The sequence below is a fragment of the Rhinichthys klamathensis genome, unplaced genomic scaffold (assembly GCF_029890125.1).
Source record: "Rhinichthys klamathensis goyatoka isolate OS25496 unplaced genomic scaffold, OSU_Roscu_1.1 h1tg000436l_1, whole genome shotgun sequence".
NCBI classification, from domain to species: domain Eukaryota; kingdom Metazoa; phylum Chordata; class Actinopteri; order Cypriniformes; family Leuciscidae; genus Rhinichthys; species Rhinichthys klamathensis.
The window spans coordinates 1,379,352-1,398,762 of NW_026606932.1; the positions used below are offsets into that span (position 1 = coordinate 1,379,352).

Below are 19,411 nucleotides of genomic sequence, written 5' to 3' on the forward strand. Positions count from 1 at the left end.
TGGTGCGTTTTACAGTGCTTTTAAGCACGCCCCCTCCCTTCCACTAGGCTGGGCGTGACGTCATAACAGGTACTCCAAGCTACTCTGTCTATGGTCCAGGCCTGGAGTTACGTTATATTGGAGACCTAGCTAGCAAAAATGGTTAACTATTGTGTTTGTGCGGGATGTACGAATACATCAAAAACTGGGGAGAGGCTCCACAAGTTCCCCAAGGACAAACGGCTGATTCGTGCCTGTAAGTGTTAGCATAACTTACCCGAGGTAGAGCTTAGATCGGGCCCAAAAAAATCAAGCAAGACCCTACCCGAGCCCGCTGTGTCCGAGTCCGGTCCGGCCCTCTCTGACACATTAACTGTAATTATGAGCCCGGTTTAAACCCGACTATTTTTTAATACGTGGGTTGTTATAACTGACGTTCTCAACTACTTTCTATATTACTTTCTCCCGCCCGCAACATTTATGTTTTGTCCCGCTCCCACCCGCAAAAAGACCTTTTTTCTGTACCTCCAAATACTTTCAAGTTAGCCTACGTGTCGCCACCATACACATCGGAATACATGCTCCTGATCACTGTTATAACATAAAAGCAAGCGGGCTACTGCGTGCATAGTCTGGCATGACTGCGCGCAAAGTGCGCTCCCATAATAATTCCTAAAAAGGTGACATCAGTTCATCGCGATCTCACACATCTGTTATTATCAATGAATCTTTCATAATATATACACTATGTTTGTTATAATTAGAGGATTTGCCAGCATACAGAATTCAGCACTGAACAAAAAGTCCGTTTTGAGCATAGACTGTAAATAAAATAGGTTTTGAGCGGTGAGGGAAGTCTATCGTAAATGCTTCTGATTGGCCATTATTGCTTTTAAGAAATCAACACATGTCTGTGATTGGCTACATCGCTCAACGCTGCAGACATGTTAGAAATAGAAACTCTGCCTGTAAACCGTTTCTATTTTGTTTTAGTTGTTCTTATTGCTTTTCTGCAACAGATGAATAAAATGTATTCATTTTTATGTTTTATTCATAGATATTTCTAGTTTGCGGGAGTCCCGCGAATCGTTTTATTCTCCCTCAACCGGCACACACAGAGTGAGTGCATTACCGCCCGCGCTCCCTGTTATGACGTCATCACCCAGTTACGGTAAAAAACATGCTACCTTTGAAGAAACCCCAATAAATGTTATTTTAACGCATTTTAAGACAGAAATTTTTACATATATACACATTGACCACTTTAATTTACACATTAATTGGTTGTGGTGGTTAACCTGCAATTTACACTTTAAATAAATTTGTAATCTTAATAAATCTACTTGTAAGCATGCATTACTCCAAAAAACAACAACAATGATTCTGGTTAAAATAGTGTTTTTGTAGATGGCTTGAATATTGCAGAGATGTCATAATGTTGTATTGCTGTACTGTACTTCTCATGCTACTGTCTCCTTTGGATTAACTGAACTGATATCACAGTAAGCCTATCAACTTAACTTCACCAGTTTCAAGTTGTATTGGCTCTAAATGTGTGCTTCCACAGTTTTCTTTACTGGTATGATCCTCAACGGATGTTGCATACAGTGATTATAAAAGTAAGGGAATACTTTCTCAGTGAATGCGTGTTTAAACACATGTAAACCAATATTATGGCCTGAGTCTGTGAAAATGACTTTTCCCTTGTCCCAGTCGAGCTGCACCCTGATCCTCTGAATTCTCTGGCTCACCCGTAGAAGGGTCAGGATCTCTGGAGAATAGCCCTTCCCGTATTTACCATTGCAGAAGCCCACATACCACAAGCCCGTCTTGGAGGGGTTCTGTCTGAGTTTGTATGCGGACTCTGTGATCACCCCCACGGCCCAGGCAGTGCTGTCGCCCACCTCGATGTCCCAGCAGTGAGACCCTGAGTCAAAGCCCTCAGAACCAAGAATGCTTGTGTAGCCGTCAAATCTCTCCGGGTTTGCTGGAAGCTGTTGGAAGTGCTCATCAGTGTAAGTTATAGTAGTCAGATCATCCGACACGGTCAGATAAGGATGGGCGGTGTTGGGGTCAAGGGTTACTGGGGCTGGAGGGATAGAGATAAAGATGTTCACCCACTTTTAAGACACAATAATAGAACAGATGAGAAGATTTTTAATGCTTAGTACTTACTGTAACGAATGTTGGCTTGTAGTTTTTTTGACACTACATAGGTTATGTTACCCACATGTTTGGCAACATCGATGAGCATTCCTGAAGGTCTGGTTTGATCCCGCAGAGTACACTTTGTTCTGAAACAACATTTTGGAGTCAGTACTGATTGGGCTGAGAACCATAAAGGTTAAGAAAAGACATCTTCTTACCTTTCAATTGCAGTCTTGTAGTTCTAGGAATAAAGAAATGTAGATAGAAACAGAAAGATTCATTTACGTTATGTGATCAGAAAATGTACACTACCATTAGTTTGTGTGCGGTCAGATTTTTTCATTTTTAATCAAGATTTTTTGAAAGAAGGCTGCACTTATTTAATCAAAAATACAGCTACAGTTTTCAGTGTCACATGATCTTTCAGAAAACAATATATGTTGGTTTGCTGCTCAAGAAACATTTATTATTATTATCAATGTTGAAAACAGTTGCTGCTTAATATTTTTGAGGAAACCGTGATACATTTTCCTTTAGGATTATTTATTAGATGAATAGATAGTTCAAAAGAACAGAATTTATTGGAAATAGAAATATTTTGTAACATATATGTCTTTACTTTTTATCAATTTAATGCATCCTTGCAGAATAATAGCAGTAATTTCTTTCAAATTACTTTTTGTAATTTCAATTTCAATTTAATGTAATATAATGTGGAAAAAACCTTGTAGTTTTGATATAAAAGCATCATGGATCCAAGTGCTCCTTACCACTAGAAATGTGAAGTCATTCCTTCTCAGTTGATCCTCGATGGACTCAATAATATGTGAGAGAGATAACATCCCTGATGTAATCTCCTCGATCTTCTTTTTAATGATCTCACTCTTCTGCTTGTCTTCTCTCCTCAGTGCCGTCAGGCTGGCAGCTTCTTCATTTTCTAGAAACTGGTGAAGCTTTTCAAACGCCTCCTTAATTTGAGTCTCTGTGTGCTGGCTCTGCCTCTATAGGCACAAAATATCAGCACAATCAGGCTGATACAATATAAATCCATACAGTACTGTGTAAATGTTGGAATTTCCTCCCGATACTCACCTTAATGTACTCCGCTGTTTCATCCCAGGACTGTTTAAATCGTTCATAGACTCCAAGTTTCTCCAGAAAGGCCTTTAGTTTCTGCTGGAGCTCATACTAGAATTGAAATGAAATTGAAATTTGATTTCAGCTTTATATCAATTTCTGAAATACATTTGAATATATATATATATATATATATATATATATATATATATATATATATATATATATATATATATATATATATAGTTCCATTGTTGTGCTCATTTCAAATCAAGTCAAGTTGCCTTTATTTATATAGCGCTTTTTACAATACAGATTGTTTCAAAGCAGCTTTAGAGTGATAACAGGAAAATAATGCAACAAAGTTTGTTTTGGCTGTACATAGTCCAGCTTAAGTAAATTCAGTGATGGTTCATTTTTGTTGTAAAAAAAGTTATTAATTTAGTTAATTTATATATAGCCTATAGCCACTCTTGAGAAAACAGTGATGTCATCGTTTCAGCCTATAATGCTCAGATGTTTACTGTACGTGTCATTCTGTGTTAATCTGTTACATGATGATATTCCCAGCGTTGTTTACAATTGTTAAACAGGTTGTTTGTTAAAAACCCGCATATCCAAAAATGATCAGGTCTATCCAGCTTATATTTGACTTTATCAGCAAAGTTCCCACGAACCTTTGCTTTTGGTGTGTGAATGTGTGTCATATAAGGGCCATTACTATGCTAAGACCTGTTTGACAAGACAGCTTTCATTTTTCAACCGTTTCCAGTCCATTAAATCTGACACCGGCAATCAGTGCAATCTGACCACAAGCTGGACATTTTGACCAAGCATTTGACTATAGCAAAATAGCTCAAAAGAACATGATATAATCATGGACAGTAGTTCCACTTGATTGAGTAAAACCCAACAACTAACTAACTAGGTTCACTTAACTTGAATGAATGGTTTTCATTTAAATTGAATTATTCAAATAAATCCTATTTAACAGTTCTTGTTTAGTCCTGTGATATATATAACAACAAACGAAATATAACTTCTCTTTACACATGTGATGTTCAGTTATGGCAGTCAAGTGATACTGGTTTCATCCACAGCCATTGCACACTTATTAAAGCTAGGGTGACCAACAGTCCTGTTTTCCCAGGACATTTCTTGTTTTCACGTCCTGTCCTGGCTGTTTTTTATAAAGTGATGAAAATGTCCTGGTTTTCAAAAAACTGCTGGGAAAGATCAGCTCTACAGCAAAATATAGATGGGCAAAAAAGGAGGGTGAGGAAGAAAAACGGGATAAAGAGGAAGAAAACTAAAGATATAACTATATTTTGTTAGTTTGTTTTTGTAAGTTGGTGAGAGCTATTTTTGTTCAATTTGGAGGTATCTCTTTTAGTTATTTATTATTTATATATTTATTTTTCTAATACAGAAGAGACATTATTTATATCATTATTTCATTCATTATTTTTTAAACCTGTCATAATAAAACATGTTGAGTAACCTCTGAGAGATATCTGAATTTGTGTCTTGTAATATAACAATTTTCTATCCATACAGAGGAGGCATAGCCTACTTTAAATGTATTGAAATTAATAAGGCATCTTTGAGTAAACTTCGAGTATCATTTGAGTATCTGTTTGCCGGGCCGAGTGTCCTGGTTTTTGGTAATCAAAATATGGTCACCCTAATCATTATTTACAGGCCTCCAAAATACTCTCCAGCCTTTGCTGAGGACTTTACAGAACTGCTATCAACAATTTCCTCAGAGTTTGACTGTTTTGCCATTGCTGGAGATTTTAACATTCACATAGATAATGCAGAAAAAAATATGGCAAAAGAAATCAAAACTGTTTTAAAAACTTTTGATCTGACTCAGCATGTACATGGTCCCACACACAATCGTGGACACACTCTAGATTTACTTATCAGTAAGGGTTTAAACATCTCATCGATTGTTATTAAGGATGTAGCACTGTCTGATCATTTCTGTATTTTCTTTGATATATTGATCTCTCCTGCCATTGAAGCTAGACCTGTGTCTGTCAAGAAGAGATGCTTAAATGAGAACACTAGTGTGCTATTTATGAAGGCTATATCTTTAAAACCAAGCATATCTGCTGACTCTGTTGATTTTCTCCTTGATTCTTTTAACTCAAAAGTTAAAAGTGTAATTGATGTTATTGCTCCTGTGAAAGTCAGGAAGAATAGTGGTAGACAAAAAGCACCTTGAAGAAACTCAACAGCAGTGCAAAACATGAAGAGACAATGCAGAAAAGCAGAGCGCATGTGGCGGAAGACAAAACTTGTAGTCCATTATAACATCTACAAAGACAGCATCCATGCTTTTAATATGGAACTAGGCAAAGCTAGACAGACTTTCTTCTCGAATATTATAAACAGCAACTTAAACAACACACGCACTCTTTTTGCTACTGTAGAGAGACTGACAAACCCCCCAAGCCAGATTCCCAGTGAAATGCTCTCAGACAGCAAGTGCAGAGAGTTTGCTTCTTTCTTCTCTGAGAAAATCAATAATATCAGAAAAGTGATCAGCACATCCTTGAGTTGCACTGGGGTCAGACAGATCAGACCACAACTGGAGAAAGTATATTACTATTTCTGTTTTCGAAGAAATTGAAGGGAAAATTTTGGAAGAAACCGTACAGCACCTTAAAGTCCCTGTAAAGGCAATTTCAAAAAAAAATTCTAAACACATTATAAATGTTAGAACTGTATTGCTAAAACATATTACAAAGACTGTGAACTGTGAAGTACTGAATTGTGGAGTTAGACCGTTAAACAGTTTTTCACCATTGCTATTTTCCGGATTTTCTGGGCGGGGCTAAAACGGGGCTCGATGACGCACTGGAGCCCTTGAGCTCCTGGACACGCCCCTACTTGATGACGCACTGAGGCCACTGAGGCTGGCCGCTCCTAATAATATTATAGAGCACATTCACATCAGTTTGCCGCTCAATCGCGAGTTACTGTCAGTACTATTATTAGTAACACAGCCTACAGATTGCTAGCTACTAGCTATGCCTTCGTCACGGAAATGCGTACTACCTGGAAGCGATCACCGGATCACGTACAAAACAGATCGGTGTCCTTGTTTAAATTTCCGAAAAACGATTACATCAAGAAGAAGTGGATTAATTTTGTGAAGAGCCAACCTTGATGGAGAGCTGAGGATCACCGCCAAAACCCGCCTCTGTAAGTGATCATTTTACACGGGATAGTTTTATAAACTTTCGTCGGAGATAACTGTCTGGGATTCACTGATAATCCGCTGTTACTGGTGAATGGGGCCGAACCGACTCCCGCCTCAGCCTTCATCCTCCCGTCGCGCCGACAACTGGTGCCATCATCGGCAGTGCGTGCCCACCGTGCGAGCATCCATTCCGGCTGTAGAGTTGAGTGTGGCGAGTCGACGGCAGCTTTCCCGTGAGTGGGCGTGGTTTCAGCGCAGCCAGTGGACACGCCCCCAGCGTTTGAGAGCAGATATTACTGCTCATTTTTTCAAGATTTTGATAGCTTATTTTATGTACTTGCTGGCTTTTTTTATCATTCAAATTTGGCTGGGTGACTAAGAACACATTTTTCTGTGGTGTGACAAACTCAAAACACATACTTAATTTTGACTTTACAGGGACTTTAAAACATCAACCTGCACCCTTGACGCACTTCCCACATCTTTTTTCAAAAGTGTGTTAAACAGCTTAGAAGCAGATCTCCTAGAAGTGGTAAATGCCTCACTTCTCAGTTTTCCAAACTCCCTGAAAACTGCAGTTGTCAAGCCCCTCCTGAAAAAAAGCGCAATCTGGATAAGACCATCTTAAGCAACTATAGACCGATCTCAAATCTTCCTTTCATAGGCAAGATCATTGAAAAAGTTGTCTTCAATCAGGTGAACAAATTCTGAAGCTTGAATGGTATGGATACTTTGACAATTTTCAATCTGGTTTCCGTCTTTCCGATCGCATCATAGCACAGAGACAGCGCTCATAAAGATAATAAACGATATTCGCTTAAACTGCAGTCCGTAGCTGTTTTTGGGTTAAAATTATCCAAAATACATATTTGAGAAAATACATAACCAGTCAGTGTTCAAAACTATCTGCTTGCCGTAGCTCGATTCAAAGCGGTAAGCTTGTAATAATGTTTTTAATTCCAGTGGCAGGGCTCTCAAGTGTCACGCATTGAGTGTGACAGTCACTCATTTCGGTCTTTTGTCACGCTCTCCCGCCACACATTGTATTTCTCACGCTGAAAAACTATTTGTAATATATTTAATATGCCGCAGCGGCCAAAACTCTGGCCGCGCCGCTCTCACTGTGGAACCGGCATGAATCAAGCGCGTTTCCTCTGGTGTTGTTCGTCGAGCTACACAATAGCCAATCAGAAAATAGCACTATTGTATCTGGGTAAGATTTAACGCAACAACCAATGACAAAAATGTATCCAACCCCTTATAAGCGATTGTTAGATTTAATCAGCGCGATTTACTGCAATGTTAGAACCAGAACAAAAGTGGATGTTGCGTACTAGTTCAGATTACATTTTCCGGTGAAAATTATTATGTTGGTCATACTTCCAAAAAGAATAATCTGTGATTCTGAATGCCAGTATCCACACCATAGACTGCAAAAAATTATCCACACCGGTGCTGTGACTGACAGCCTCACCGTCTCCTCAAACAATGTGTTCATCCGCGCTGTGCTGTGTCGAGGGTGTTGAAGTACAACTCACGTAAAGTTGATAATTCTGCGAATGACTGCAATTGCAGATTTCGAACAGAGATGGCGACAAAGAGGAAAAACGCCGGACTGCAGCTTTAAATACTGATACAGGCAAATTATCAGTACTTGTACTACTCGACCTCAGTGCTGCATTTGACACTGTCGATCACAACATACTTCTTGACAGGCAAACTGGAAAACTGGGTGGGGCTTTCTGGGATAGTCCTAAAATGGTTCAGGTCATACTTAGAAGGGAGAGGTTATTATGTGAGTATAGGAGACCATAAGTCTGAGTGGACATCCATGACTTGCGGAGTCCCTCAAGGCTCAATTCTTGCGCCACTCCTGTTCAACCTGTATATGCTCCCAATGAGCCAAATGAGAAAGAACCAAATTGCTTACCACAGCTATGCAGACGACACACAGCTCTACTTAGCCCTATCGCCTTACGACTACAGCCCCATTGACTCCCTGTGCCAATGCATTGATGAAGTAAACAGTTGGATGTGCCAAAACTTTCTTCAGTTAAACAAAGACAAAACTGAAGTCATTGCGTTTGGAAACAAAGATGAAGTTGTCAAGGTGAATGCATACCTTGACGCTAGGGGTCTAACAACTAAAAATCAAGTCAGGAATCTTGGTGTGTCTCTAGAGTCAGACCTTAGGGTGTATTCACACCTGCCTTGTTTGGTTCGATTGAATCGAACTCTAGTTCGTTTCCCCCCTTGGTGCGGACCTTTTGGGCAGGTGTGAATACAGCAATCGAACTCGGGTGCGGACCAAACAACCGAACCGAGACCCAGCTGAAGAGGTGGTCTCGGTACGGTTCCAAACGAACTCTGGTACGGTTCGTTTATGGTGTGAACATGAACCGACCCAATTGCAAGAAAGCACTGCGCCTTTGAGTTAACAGGCTTCCGTAGTCGGAGATTTTGGCATAATAGTTTGTGTTGTTGTTCAAGTGCGAAAGAGAATTCCATTCCGGCGCGCTGTCTGGCCACACGATACTGTTGCACGTCTTTCTGCGCGTCGTGTGTGCATCATTGGAATGGAATGAATGAATGAGTGTGTGCATCAGGACATTCACATACAGAGCGTTCTCTTTAGTCTAATCACGCATAGATGCAAAAAAAGCTTTTGCAGTTCATATAATGTAACGATAGTTACAATACAAGGATGATGCTGTGTTAAACTGGACAAACTTAATCGCAAGCGTTAACATTGACAGCACTTGTTAGCAGTATATACAATAAGAATCTCATTATTTGAATGTGTGAACAGCCCCTCTCTATGAATGAAAACTTTATACCTTATCCGTCTTCTGCGCAGTTTCTTCATATTGCGTTTGCACAGAATAACACAAAATTAGTAAAATAACAAATATTGCAGTACGAAATATCTCCATGCTGAGCCTTTTTTGCACTTCCTGATTTCCCTACTTGAGAATCCTTGTCCAATGAATGGACGACCTTAGCACACGTGTGGTTTTGTTTACAAATTTTGGTTCACTTGCAAAAAGAGCAGTGTGAAAGCGAACCGTACCAAAAAAAAAAAAAAAAAAAATTTATTTGGTCCGGACCAAAGCAAGTGAACTATCGTACTTTCCTGGTGTGAATGCACCCTTAGTTTCAGTAGTCATGTCAAAGCAATAACTAAATCAGCATACTATCATCTGAAAAATATTGCAAGAATTAGATGCTTTGTTTCCAGTCAAGACTTAGAGAAACTTGTGCATGCTTTCATCACCAGCAGGGTTGGGGTTAGTGTTCGCAGGCCTTCCCAAAAAGACCATAAGACAGTTGCAGCTCACACAGAACGCTGCTGCCAGGATTCTGAGCAGAACCAGAAAATATGAACATATCACACCAGTCCTCATCTCTTTACACTGGCTCCCAGTTACATTTAGGATCGATTTTAAAGTATTTTTACTGGTATATAAATAATTTAATGGGCTAGGACCTCAATATATTGCAGATATGCACAGATCACTCAGATATGAACAGATCACTCAGATCATTAGGATCACATCAGCTAGAAATACCAAGGGTTCACTCTAAGCACAGAGAGTCTGCTTTTAGCTATTATGCCAGCCGCAGCTGGAACCAGCTTCCAGAGGAGATCAGATGTGCTCCTACAGTAGTTACATTCAAATCCAGACTCAAAACACATCTGTTTAGCTATGCATTTACTGAATGAGCACTGTGTGTGCCACTGTTCGTCCGACTGTTTTTACTGTACTTTATTTTTTATTCTAAACTGTTTTAATTATTCTTATTTGTTTTTGATTATTTTAATTTCTTCTATGTAAAGCACTTTGAATTACCACTGTGTATGAAATGTGCTATATAAATAAACTTGCCTTGCCTTGCCTAATTAAAGCCAATTGAATGATCGTTAGCAGGTCCTCAACCCAAACACAAGCTCAACACTTCACCACAATGGTAACCCCCAAAACCACTAACATAACAGAAACTTTTTTTCTAATCTTGCTTTATTTCAACATTTACACTCCCAATTCAGCCCCTTTGCAAAGCATGATGGGAAATGAACGTTTGATTGGGTTACTTGATTGAAACATGTTATTTCAAAATGAAAAAAAAATCAAGTCAAGTAAAAGAGTAACTTTAGGTTACTTACATAACCCCGGTTCTCTGATAACATGAGTGAGGTATCTCACTATGGGAAACGCCTCTAGGCGTGACAGATCCTGGAAGCACCAATCACATCACGTCTGTCAGTTGACAGACCAATCACGACAGTGATGCGGGAGTCCCACCTCCCTAATATAAACCACTGCCGGGTGGTCCCTACTTCATTCTCTGCATATCTCTTCTCCGTGCACTGCAAGGAGGGAAGTGTGGTGAGATACCTCACTCATGTTATCAGAGAACCGGGGTTACGTAAGTAACCTAAAGTTCTCTTTCAAACATTCGCTCGGTATCTCACTATGGGATATAGACAACTCCCGTATTGCAGATATGCTGTCCGAAGCAGGCCTGTCAACCAACTCAGTGATGTATGTAACATAAACACACCCCAACGTGTTTATTTATTTATTTATTTTTACACACTTAGGACGGAATTATCCAGTGATGGCTCAGTGACATCCAGTCTATAAAATCGGACAAATGTGTGAGGCGAAGCCCAACTTGCTGCTGCACATATGTCCTGAACTGAAACGCCCTTAAACAGTGCCCATGAGGTAGCCAAACCTCTGGTAGAATGAGCCCTCAGCCCGTCCGGAGGACAGAGACCCATGCCATTATAACCTAATATAATGGCTTCCACTACCCAGTGGGAAAGGCGCTGACGCGAAATAGGTTTCCCTTTATGAGAATCAGCCCATGAAACAAATAACTGATTACTCTTTCTTAGTGCTTTCGTTATCTCCACATAGTGACGCAAAGCACGGACAGGGCACAAGCAATGAAGCCGCGCATCCTCTGACGAGGAAAAAGGCTGCGGATGGAAAGCCAGTAAATCCACCTGTTTATAAGCAATAGCTGACTCGTTAACTTTAGGCACAAACGCTGGATTCGTTTTGAGAGTTACTCACGAGTAATCCATAGCGAAACGCATACAGGAGTTATGAACCAATAACGCGTGAAGTTCACTAACCCGCTTTGCGGTCGAAAGAGCCAATAATAAAGCAGCCTTTAGCGAAAGGAGCTTTAATTCAACACTCTCTATAGGCTCAAAAGGGGGCTGAGATAGTGCGTTAAGGACCACAGACAGATCCCACGGCGGAATCAATGGCTTTGAAACCTTGTTCAAACGCCGTGCACCTCTCATAAACCTGCATACAAGCGGGTGTTGACCTATAGTGTTTCCGTCAATCCCCACATGACACGCAGAAATTGCAGCAAGATAAACCTTAACAGTCGAAAAGGCTCTGCCCTTATCCAAAAGTTCCTGCAGAAAACATAACACATCCGTGACAGAACAGAGAAAAGGAACGATGTGTCTGTGTTCGCACCATCGCTCAAACACAGTCCATTTCCGATCATATGCAGAGCGCGTTGAAGCTGCTCGTGCGTTCTGAATTGTTTCAATCACCCTCGGAGGTAAACCCTTCACACTCAAGTTTAACCTCTCACGGGCCAGGCCCAAAGAGCCACTTTGTCTGGGGCTGGGTGAAAAATCTCCCCGCGCGCTTGTGAGAGAAGGTCCCTGCGAAACGGCAGAGGCCAAGGCTGGTCGCACAGGAGTTGAATTATCTCCGTCAGCCACAACTTCCCTGGCCAGTTTGGGGCAATCATTATGACTGAGTGACCGTACTCTCTTACCCTTTTTAGAGTTGGAAATATCAGACTCAGAGGAGGAAACGCGTACAGTAGTGGGTTTGGCCACGGGTGCGCTAGAGCATCCACACCCATAGACGGTGCGTCTCTCGCCAGAGAGAAGAATATAGGACACTGAGTGTTTTCGTGCGAGGCGAAGAGATCCACGGCAGTTTGGCCGAACCTCTCCCACAACTGGCTCACTACCTGAGGGTGGAGAGTCCATTCTCCATACAGAGGATTTCCCCTGGACAGGAGATCCGCCCCCACATTCATTATTCCCGGGACATGGGTCGCCCGTAGTGAATGAAAATTCTTCACGTCCCATACGATTAGTTTGCGTGCCAGGCTGTGAAGCAGATGGGAACGTGTGCCTCCCTGGCGATTTATGTAAGCCACCGCCGTTGTGTTGTCTGATCTGATCAGAATGTGGTGGTTCCTTAGGAACCGCACAAAATGTTTCAGTGCCAGAAACACTGTTAACAGTTCCAGGAAGTTTATGTGTGCGTCTTGTAGCGAGACGGGCCATTTCCCCTTTGCTATCCTGCCCTCGCACACTGCACCCCAACCTGTGAGCGACGCATCCGTTGTAACCACCTTTCTCAGAGAGATGAATGAATGAATGAATGAGGTATTTATATAGCGCTTTCATATGTACTACTGTACACCCAAAGCGCTTTACAATCATATCAGGGGTTCTCTCCTCAACCAGCACCAGTGTGCAGCATCCACTTGGATGATGCGACGGCAGCCACAATACAACGGCACCAGTGCTCACCACACACCAGCTATAGTTAGAGAGGAGAGAGAGTGATAGAGCAAATTCACTGGATGGGGATTATTAGGAGGCCATGAATGGCAGGAGCCAATGGGTGGAATGTGGCCAGGACACCGGGGTTACACCCCTACTCTTTACAAGAAGTGCCATGGGATTTTTAATGACCACAGAGAGTCAGGGCCTCGGTTTAACGTCTCATCCGAAGGACGGTGCTCTTTGACAGTATAGTGTCCCCGTCACTATACTGGGGCGTTAGGACCCACACAGACCACAGGGTGAGCGCCCCCTGCTGGCCTCACTAACACCTCTTCCAGCAGCAACCTGGTTTTCTCAGGAGGTCTCCCATCCAGGTACTAACCAGGCTCAGCCCTGCTTAGCTTCAGTGGGCAACCAGTCTTGGGCTACAGGGTGATATGGCTGCTGGCATAAGAGATTGCTCCCAGCGGAGTCCCTGACTCGAGAAAAAAACGATCTCCCCACTGCCGGAGAGCGCGCATGCAGAGTGACGTCACCGTCACTTTGCGGTTGAGGTGGCGTTTTGGACACAAGCCCTGCGCTGCCGTCCAGTGCTGAAACTCCCTCATTCGCAACAGTCCCAGTGGAATGACAGAAACTGTCGATGCCATCAGCCCCAGAAGACGTAAACACAGTCTGAATGAAACTCTGTTTCCTTTCTGAAAAAGGGAAAGACAGCCGCGAATTGACCTGATGCCCTCCTCGGACAGAAAAGCTTGATACAGGTCCGAGTTCAGTCTGAGACCCAGGCAAATTATCTCTTGTGTGGGCACTAAACAGCTTTTTGTCTCGTTTATCTTGAAGCCTAAGCTCTCCAAATGAGACACGAGCATTTCTGTCTCTCTCTCTGCCTGTTGCCATGACGGCGCGCACAGCAGCAGATTGTCCAAATATGCTGACACTCTCAGACCCATTTCTCTCAGCGGTGTGAGCGCTGCTTCCACACATTTGCTGAAAACTCTCGGAGCTAAAGCCAAACCGAACGGGACTGTCAAAAACTCGTAGGCTGTGCCCCGATAGGCAAACCTGAGAAATTTTCTGTGTGCCGGGTAGATGCTTATGTGAAAATATGCATCCTTCAGATCGACTGACGCAAGCCAGTCCTTGGGACGAATTATTTGAGACAACATCTTTAAGGTCAACATTTTGAAATTGTATTTTCTGAGGTGTTTGTTGAGGTTCCGTAAATCCAGAATGGGACGGAGACCCCCCCCCCCCCCCCCCCTCTCTTGAGAATGACAAAGTACCGGGAGTAAAAACCCTGACGGCTGTCCTCTGGCGGCACAACTCGAATAGCTCTTTTGCTCAATAAAGAGTTTATTTCTTCCTCTCCAATCTGAGCTGACTCCCCTTCTGCTGCTGACATTAACACACTGTTGAAAAGTGGAGGTTTTACAGCAAATTGCAGACGATAACCCCGGCTTATTGTGGATAAAACCCAGGGGTGTACTGCGCATGCGCGCCAGCTCTCTGCATGAGCAGCGAGCGGACCGCAGCAGCTCTCGTCCACTAGTGACGCGGCGGCGCCACCTAGCGGTGGAGCTGGGGACTGCAGCTCTGATCTGGACAATTTTGTTTTTGTGTGTGTTTTTCTTTTCAAACATTGCTGTGCCCTCGGCCCACTGCCTGGATGCACACGGAACTTGTTTATTATTTTCATAGAACACATTTCTTTTAGAAAACAGCCCTCTTTTGTAACCCCGTGGGTGGAGGGAGGGTAATTTCTCTGTGAGGCACTGGGGGAACTGTTGCAAACTTCACAACTGAACTGGTCATTGGATAACTTTTTCCTGTGAACAATTCCCGTGTCCGACGCCTTCTCTTGGTGGGAGGGGGAGAAAATGACCGCTCTCTTTGAGGGAGGATAACAACAGATACTCCGTGAATGCTGTTGCTCATCCCTTTGTCCTGAATACGAAATATCAGGTTGCTCGCCGTTTCTTCCCTCCCTGAGGGTTTACTGGTCGGTATCTGGCTGCAGCCGCTGCAAAGGAAGGTTTTCCCCTCGGCTGAGCTGGCTTAGACTATGGCTCAGCCTGCTGAGGCTGAGAAGGTCTAGTGCCTCTGAAGTCTGACCGACCACCCCTCTGGGGGGCTTCAAACCTGGACCGTGGTGGTTGAGAAACCCTAGCGGCGGATCTGCGAGGGAGGCAAGTTTGGAAAGCCTCACCCTCTTGTTTCTTCAGATCACACCGTTGTCGCATAGCAGTGACCGAAGCCCCGAAAAGGGCTTTGGGCTCAATCGGAGCATCCAAGAAGTCTGCTTTCTCTCTGTCTGACAGCCCCAGCCAGAGAGCTCGCTCGCCGACCACTGCTAGGCCCATGCTGCGGCCACAGCTCTGGACCGCACCTCTGGAAGTTCTCAGGTTGAGATCTGCAATAACGCAAATCTCCTCCCAGAGGGCTGGGTTTGGTGTCCCAGCATCCATTTGCCTCCCCATCTCTTCCATAAGCTCCGCTTGATAAGCAGTGAGGAGAGAGGTGGCATTAAGAGCCCTCACTGCCAGTGCAGAAGAACGATAAATCTTCTGAAAAACTGAGGCTGCTAGGCGATCAGTGCGTCCTGGCAGTGAAGCTGAAGCTGAGGAAAAGGCTGCCCTGCGGTTAGGGTGGAGATGATGTGCAACTGACAGCTCAAAAGGAGGGGAATTTGACATCCCTAACTCCTCCATCTTATCAACATCCAGCCTGGAAAAACCTTTTACAGGAACCCTGTGTGAAAAAGGCTTATCCCAGAAACGTTTCATCTCTGAAACGCACGTGGGGACCGCTGGGATGAGCTGTTTAACTGGTGGCGCACGTGACGGCAGTCTCTTGCAGTGTTGTTTTTGGCAGCCCTTTTAGTTTTAGTCTTAGTCTTTTGGACGAAAATGCTTTTTAGTTTTAGTCACATTTTAGTCACTTAAAAACGTAATAGTTTTAGTCAAGTTTTAGTCGACGAAAACAAAAAAAGGTTTTAGTCAAGTTTTAGTCGCCGAAAACGCAAAAAGGTTTTAATCAAGTTAAGTAAAAAAAAAAAGTCTTTAAAAAATAGAGACAATAAAATGCGGCTGTGTCAAAATTGGTATCGAAGTTCAAAAATAGAAAAGAAATAAAAGTGCCACTTTGCAATCTGTAAAAAAAAAAGAAAAGAATAGAAATCCATTTGGCAAGACAGGTCTATTTATCCCTGCATTAGTGGCTGCAATGAGCCTGTTTTGAATTGCACAATTTCTCAAAAGTCATGTTAAAATGTTCAGCTGAGATGTGTAGTTTGTTTTCAGTGAAACTGAAACAGCTGAAAAGCCCATCTCACAGAGATATGATGTGGCAAAGGGAAGAAGAATGCACACAGCTCTCTGCCTTTAGCCTACTTAAAAACGTGATATATATATATACACACACACATATATATATATATATATATATATATATATATATATATATTTTAAATAGCCTAGATAAAATAGACATAACATACTGTGTTGATATGGGATTAAATGATGGGTAGTGTATGGGCAGTGTGTAAGAAATAAACTAATGATTAATTACTTTAATATTCCTTTGTTCCGATCAGAGCATGTGAGCGAAGAGCGCATTTCTGAATATTCCTCCGCTCGCTCATTCAGCTCAGGGTCGCGCGCTCAACACAGAATGGCCTGCTGGTTCGAGAATATGTGGAATAAGAGCTGCCTCCGACTAAAGTTTTTATTCTAGTCGATTAGTAGTTGTTCATTTAAGCCATAGTGGACAAATCGCCCTTTTATATTAATTTAATTACTTAAATAGGCTATACGGGATATTGAGCGTTATAGCCGCACGACCGCACGCATAAAGCTTGTCACAAAGAACCGGCAAAAGTAATGATTATGAATGTGTAAAAAAATAGCAAGGAGACATTTAATTGTTTATTAATAAACTGGTGGTTTCGGGTTTCGCTGCAAAGATGAATTTGACGATGCGGACTCGGCATGAACGAATAAAGATAAAAAGGCATAAAACGGAAAATTTCCTCCCGTTTGGAGGAGACCTGTCACGCCAGTGGGGCACGCCCCACACCTTGAGAACCGCTGGATTATACTGAAACTGAAAGTATGTCCATAAATCATCTCGTCGTTTCCGAACACCAAGCCCGTTTATTGGCTTCGCCGCCATGGTCCTTCGAAGATGTGTGGTGAGTGACTAGCCGCAGCCGCAGGTGTGTTGTTGTGTGGAATCTGGTGCGCGCGGCATGGGTACCCAAAACAATTATAGGAAGCGGCAGCATTGCTGATACTTTTTTAGCTCAAAACAGACAGATTTCACGCAAAATAGGCAGAAATGACATGCATTGCGAACGTCAGACTTATAGTCATTTTCGTTCCGTCTCGTCTTGTCAACGAAAACTCGAAAACGTCTCGTCATGTTTTAGTCACCTTAGGGCTATTTTTAGCTAGTCATCGTCGCGTTATCGTCATAAAAAAAAAGTGCGTCAACGAAATCATTTCGTTATCGTCATCGTTGACGAAAACAACATTGGTCTCTTGCCGTCATAGAGATCCCTCTCCGTCCCCTGGCCAGTCTGCTGCGACGGCCAGTCTATGGAGAGTTGAGCCGCCGCCCTTCGACAGATTTCCAGTAGGTCGAGCTCCCCCTGAGCTGGGGAGGGTGAACCTTCGCTTAACGCGCTGCCAGGTCGGGAGGGATTCGGCGGGAGGATCGCGTCATCATCATCCTCCTCACCTTCATCCTCCAACAGACGAGCGATGGCCTCGTCGTCATCATCGTCCTCCTCTCTTACATCCGTAAAAGATCCAAAGAGGGGAGGTAGTTGGGGGGAGACTTCGTCCATAAATTCGCCCCAGCTTCATGACGCAGGGAGCTGTTTAGTCTCCTCCGCGGGCGGCGGAGAAAAGCAGGGATCTCCCTTATTAGTGGCCGCGACGCGCACTCTTCTCTCTAGCACCCTTGACGGGAAGAGAGAACAATGCGGACAGCCCTCGGGGTTCACAAGGGCTGCCTGAGCGTGTCTCACCCCCAGGCATGCGATGCACAACGGATGAGGATCCTTGCCCGATATCATTGAACCGCACACACACGGACGTGAAGTTTCTGCTTTCGGTCTGCCGCTTGCAGAACTAGTAGTCGCCATAGCAAATAATAGTAGTCTATCCAAGCTCACCACAACGTGCAACTCAGAAAAATGGGATATATAAGAGAATTCGCCGTAACACGTTAATTCTCTTAGTATACCAGAATCAAATAAAATATCACCGTTACAGTGAAAAAAGACCCGCTAACAAAACAGCTGCGTTCAGCGACGTACCTTGACGGCTCGTCTCAGAACAGTTAAACAACAATTTTGAATACAGGTCCTGCTGAAGTATAGCTTCCAATTTAATCTTCACGGGGAAGAGATCGAGAATGAAGTAGGGACCACCCGGCAGTGGTTTATATTAGGGAGGTGGGACTCCCGCATTACTGTCGTGATTGGTCTGTCAACTGACAGACGTGGTGTGATTGGTGCTTCCAGGATCTGTCACGCCCAGAGGCGTTTCCCATAGTGAGATACCGAGCGAATGTTTGAAAGAGAACTGTTTCAAGTCAATTTAACACGAAGCAATCACATTTGTACCAGAAACCTGATTCAATGGTGTTAAATTAAAATTAATTGTTTAAATAAAGCGTGACGTACAGCAACATGTTTCCAGACAATCGGACACTTTGAGCTCTTACCCTGAGGTCCTGTGATGCGTCTGTTGTTGAACGGATGCGGTGGTTCTTATGTAATGCATTTCTGCATTTTCCACAAACTAGTTCTTGATCTTCAGCGCAGAAGAAAGTAAGAAGTTCTCCATGAAGTCTACAGAACCCCGTCGTCTCTACGGGAAGGTCCTGAGTTGTTTCTTCTCTTATCAAATCACACATGTTTCTCAGCACAATGTTTATGGGTGGATCGAGAATGGGTTTGGAGGACACAATTCTGCAGATGGGACACTCTTGAGTTCCTCGCCGATTCCAGAAGGTTTTCACACAGCCGTTACAGATGCTGTGAGAGCAGGCTAAGAGAACTGGATCTCTGAAGATGTCACAGCAGATAGGGCAGTATAAATCCTCCTCTGTAATGGACAGTCTACAGGCCATTTTGCCACCTAGAGTATATTAAATGTGTCCTAGTTGTCTTTCTCTCACTCTCTGTGTGTCTGGTCCAGCTGTCAGGAGCACAAGAGTGTCTCTCAGCTGTGTTTATATCCCAGGCACATGCAAAGTAGGGCGGAGCTTATAAGAGCAAAGACAGCATTTTAACAGAACCTTCTATTATTTAAAGTGTTTATTTTTTACAGTACATTTTCTACAGCAACACCCTAGAGTGGAATAATTAATTTGAATTATTAATTAGACATTTGAAACTTTATTCATCAAGTAAAAAATTACAA

General features: G+C 42.9%; 1 protein-coding gene and 1 pseudogene across 1 annotated transcript; both read right to left on the reverse strand.

Annotated features, from left to right (window-relative positions):
- Window positions 1-1,319: 1,319 nt before the first annotated feature.
- On the reverse strand, window positions 1,320-19,187 carry LOC130071306 (E3 ubiquitin-protein ligase TRIM35-like). The gene is made up of 6 exons (XM_056236019.1): window positions 18,711-19,187; window positions 3,220-3,315; window positions 2,898-3,128; window positions 2,346-2,368; window positions 2,155-2,273; window positions 1,320-2,068 (listed from the first exon to the last, which is right to left on the reverse strand). The coding sequence occupies exons 1-6, from the start codon at window positions 19,116-19,118 to the stop codon at window positions 1,527-1,529; spliced, it is 1,419 nt and encodes a 472-aa protein (XP_056091994.1). The 5' UTR covers window positions 19,119-19,187; the 3' UTR covers window positions 1,320-1,526.
- On the reverse strand, window positions 13,310-13,426 carry LOC130071327 (5S ribosomal RNA; annotated as a pseudogene).
- Window positions 19,188-19,411: the final 224 nt, after the last annotated feature.

Excerpts from the sequence above, each read along its gene's own strand:
- LOC130071306 (XM_056236019.1), bottom strand. The coding sequence starts at position 19,118 with ATGGCCTGTAGACTGTCCATTACAGAGGAGGATTTATACTGCCCTATC. Across the intron at positions 3,129-3,219 it reads AAACAGCGGAGTACATTAAG|AGGCAGAGCCAGCACACAGA; the intron begins GTGAGTATCGGG and ends TTGTGCCTATAG. Across the intron at positions 2,369-2,897 it reads ATGACTTCACATTTCTAGTG|AACTACAAGACTGCAATTGA; the intron begins GTAAGGAGCACT and ends CTTTATTCCTAG.